General features: G+C 36.8%; 1 protein-coding gene across 4 annotated transcripts in view; it reads right to left on the minus strand.

Moving 5' to 3' along the window:
* Positions 1–2,232, minus strand: part of ORC4 (origin recognition complex subunit 4) — a 31,182-nt gene that overhangs the window by 13,954 nt on the left and 14,996 nt on the right. For all 4 annotated transcript variants that reach the window (XM_072418131.1, XM_072418129.1, XM_072418130.1 and 1 more), the window contains one exon: positions 755–803. In XM_072418131.1, the coding sequence (XP_072274232.1) occupies positions 755–803 (49 nt within the window). The remainder of the gene's footprint in view (positions 1–754; positions 804–2,232) is intronic.

Here is a 2,232-nt window from a genome sequence, read left to right on the forward strand (position 1 = left end):
CAGATACCAATGGAGCGCATGATTTGTATTAGAAGGGGGTGATCAACAGTGTCAAAAGCAGAAGAAAGATCAAGGAGAAGGAGCAGGGAAAAGTTGCCTTGAGACTTAGCTCTGATGAGGTCATTGGCCACTTTAGTAAGGGCTTTTTCAGGGGAGTGGGCAGCTCTAAAACCAGACTGGAGGGGGTCAAGGAGAGAGTTGGTGCTCAGGTAATGGGTGAGTCTTTTGTAGACAAGGCGTTCAAGAAGTTTGGAGACATATGGGAGAAGGGAGAGCTTTGCAAAATCAGTGTGGGTGGTTACTAAAAATGTGGGTCTCAGGGCCCACCTGGTTACAGCTTCTTCCAACCCAGCTTAAAAAAATTCTGAAGAAAACACTGCAGATTTTTTTTTTTTATAAGTGCCAACATTTTTTGCATCACTTTACATTAAAAAGGGGCACCAGATAACAAACCTACATACTTAAAAAATACAAACAAAACAGAAGAGAAGAAGACCCTGCCTAATTGGTCTTCCAATCTAAAAGGTGGAGGATTATCTTTAAAAAATCTGTACAATTAATCCTAATACTACATAAATATGAACTGTGATTAGTCCCCTCCCATATATCATATAGTCCCTGCTTATCTGCAGGGCCTGACCCTTATTCTTTGATCAGACAGGAGTAATGACTTCCTTATCAGCAGGAGCTGCTCTGTGCATTAGAGAATGGCTCAATCACAGGAGTAGTGACTCAATCACAGATATTTAATTACCTGTTTTTAAAGCATCCAGAAGGAAAGATAGGTTTTCTGCAAAGCTGCCCTGTGGGAAAAGAAAAACATTTGAAATCTGAGCAGAAAACACCATACAATAAACTTATCAATGAGAGTTTATTAAAAAAAAAAATGCCTTAGCTGAACTTATTTTAAAGAATGCAAATTTCCTAAATGTAAAGCTGATATTTTGGCTTCAGAAGTTTCAGTCATACACCTAAAAAAACATGCAGATAAGTGTGACAAGTGGTGCGGCAATTAGCTGAATATCCAAGCTGGATACTCGTTTTGGGTCAGTGATTTTAAGATCATTCATTTTGGAACCAGTCAGCAAGTGCAGCCAACATAAGCAAAAGGTCCACTTTAAATAGCAGTAAACTTTCAGCAGTGTGCTAATAGTTCCTTCCATTGTTTAGGTTATTACTTTTGACTTTGGTATCTTGCTGCTTTTTGGATGGTGATAATATGTTTTACAAGTTATATATAGCTGTTATTGTATTCCTTCCACTTCTGTGTGTTATTTTTTTTTGATTTTTGTTTGTATTATTATTTTATTCCCCAAAAAGAATGTTATAAATACCAGTAAACTGAACTTTACCAGTCTTTTAATTTCATTAGCAACCATGGCCAATGGTGCAAGTTTCTGGATCTACGGATTGCTTTGACATGAGTTTTTTACTAAAGCTAACCTCTGCTTAAGTATTATAACCTCGGATTCTATTTTTAAAAACTAAATGGATATAAATGTAAGCTTTAGATATACTTTAGGCTTAAACTTATGTATGCAATTTTGCAGTTTAAGTGTTTTTCTGACAATTTTAAATTATATTTTTTTCAGATTTTAAAAAAAAAATTCTAAATTATGAATCTTTTACTAAAATGTTTAAACAAATTTTAAAAAATACATTTTATCATTTATAAGTCGATTTATTTGGTTCAACGGTCAAGCATGACCCCCCGTTAGAACAGATACAGCCCATTCTGAGGTGAAATGCTGCGTAATTCTTCTCTCTGCTTCATTGTTCAAAAAACCTGGAAAGCTAAAGACATTGATAAACTAGAACTGTTTTTATCAACATTTATCAGATGACTCTCAACTAACAATTTTTAACCTATGTAAGTGTCCACTTTTCCTTAAACCTCAACCATCTTCTTTTATGCATAGGCTACATAGTTTTCCCCAGCGTTTAACTTGAGGCTTTAAAAGCCCGTGTTTGAAATTCCCATGCATTCCAAAGGGATAATCTACACCAGGACGGTTCCTTGAGGCATGTGTATGAGCGCTATCTGTAACGCTGTTTGCAGCGTTTAAAAATTAAAACACCATCGGTTCTGACACCTATTATTCACAATCCCCTTTTGCCTGATAGTCTTACCAGAGGGATGTGGCAACCCTGGAGGGAGAGGGGACTGTTCCACCTTCGGGACATTTTACACCCCGTGGAGAAGAGGCTGTTCTCCTTTTCGGAACTCCAAGC

The sequence above is a fragment of the Pyxicephalus adspersus genome, chromosome 7 (assembly GCF_032062135.1).
Source record: "Pyxicephalus adspersus chromosome 7, UCB_Pads_2.0, whole genome shotgun sequence".
NCBI classification, from domain to species: domain Eukaryota; kingdom Metazoa; phylum Chordata; class Amphibia; order Anura; family Pyxicephalidae; genus Pyxicephalus; species Pyxicephalus adspersus.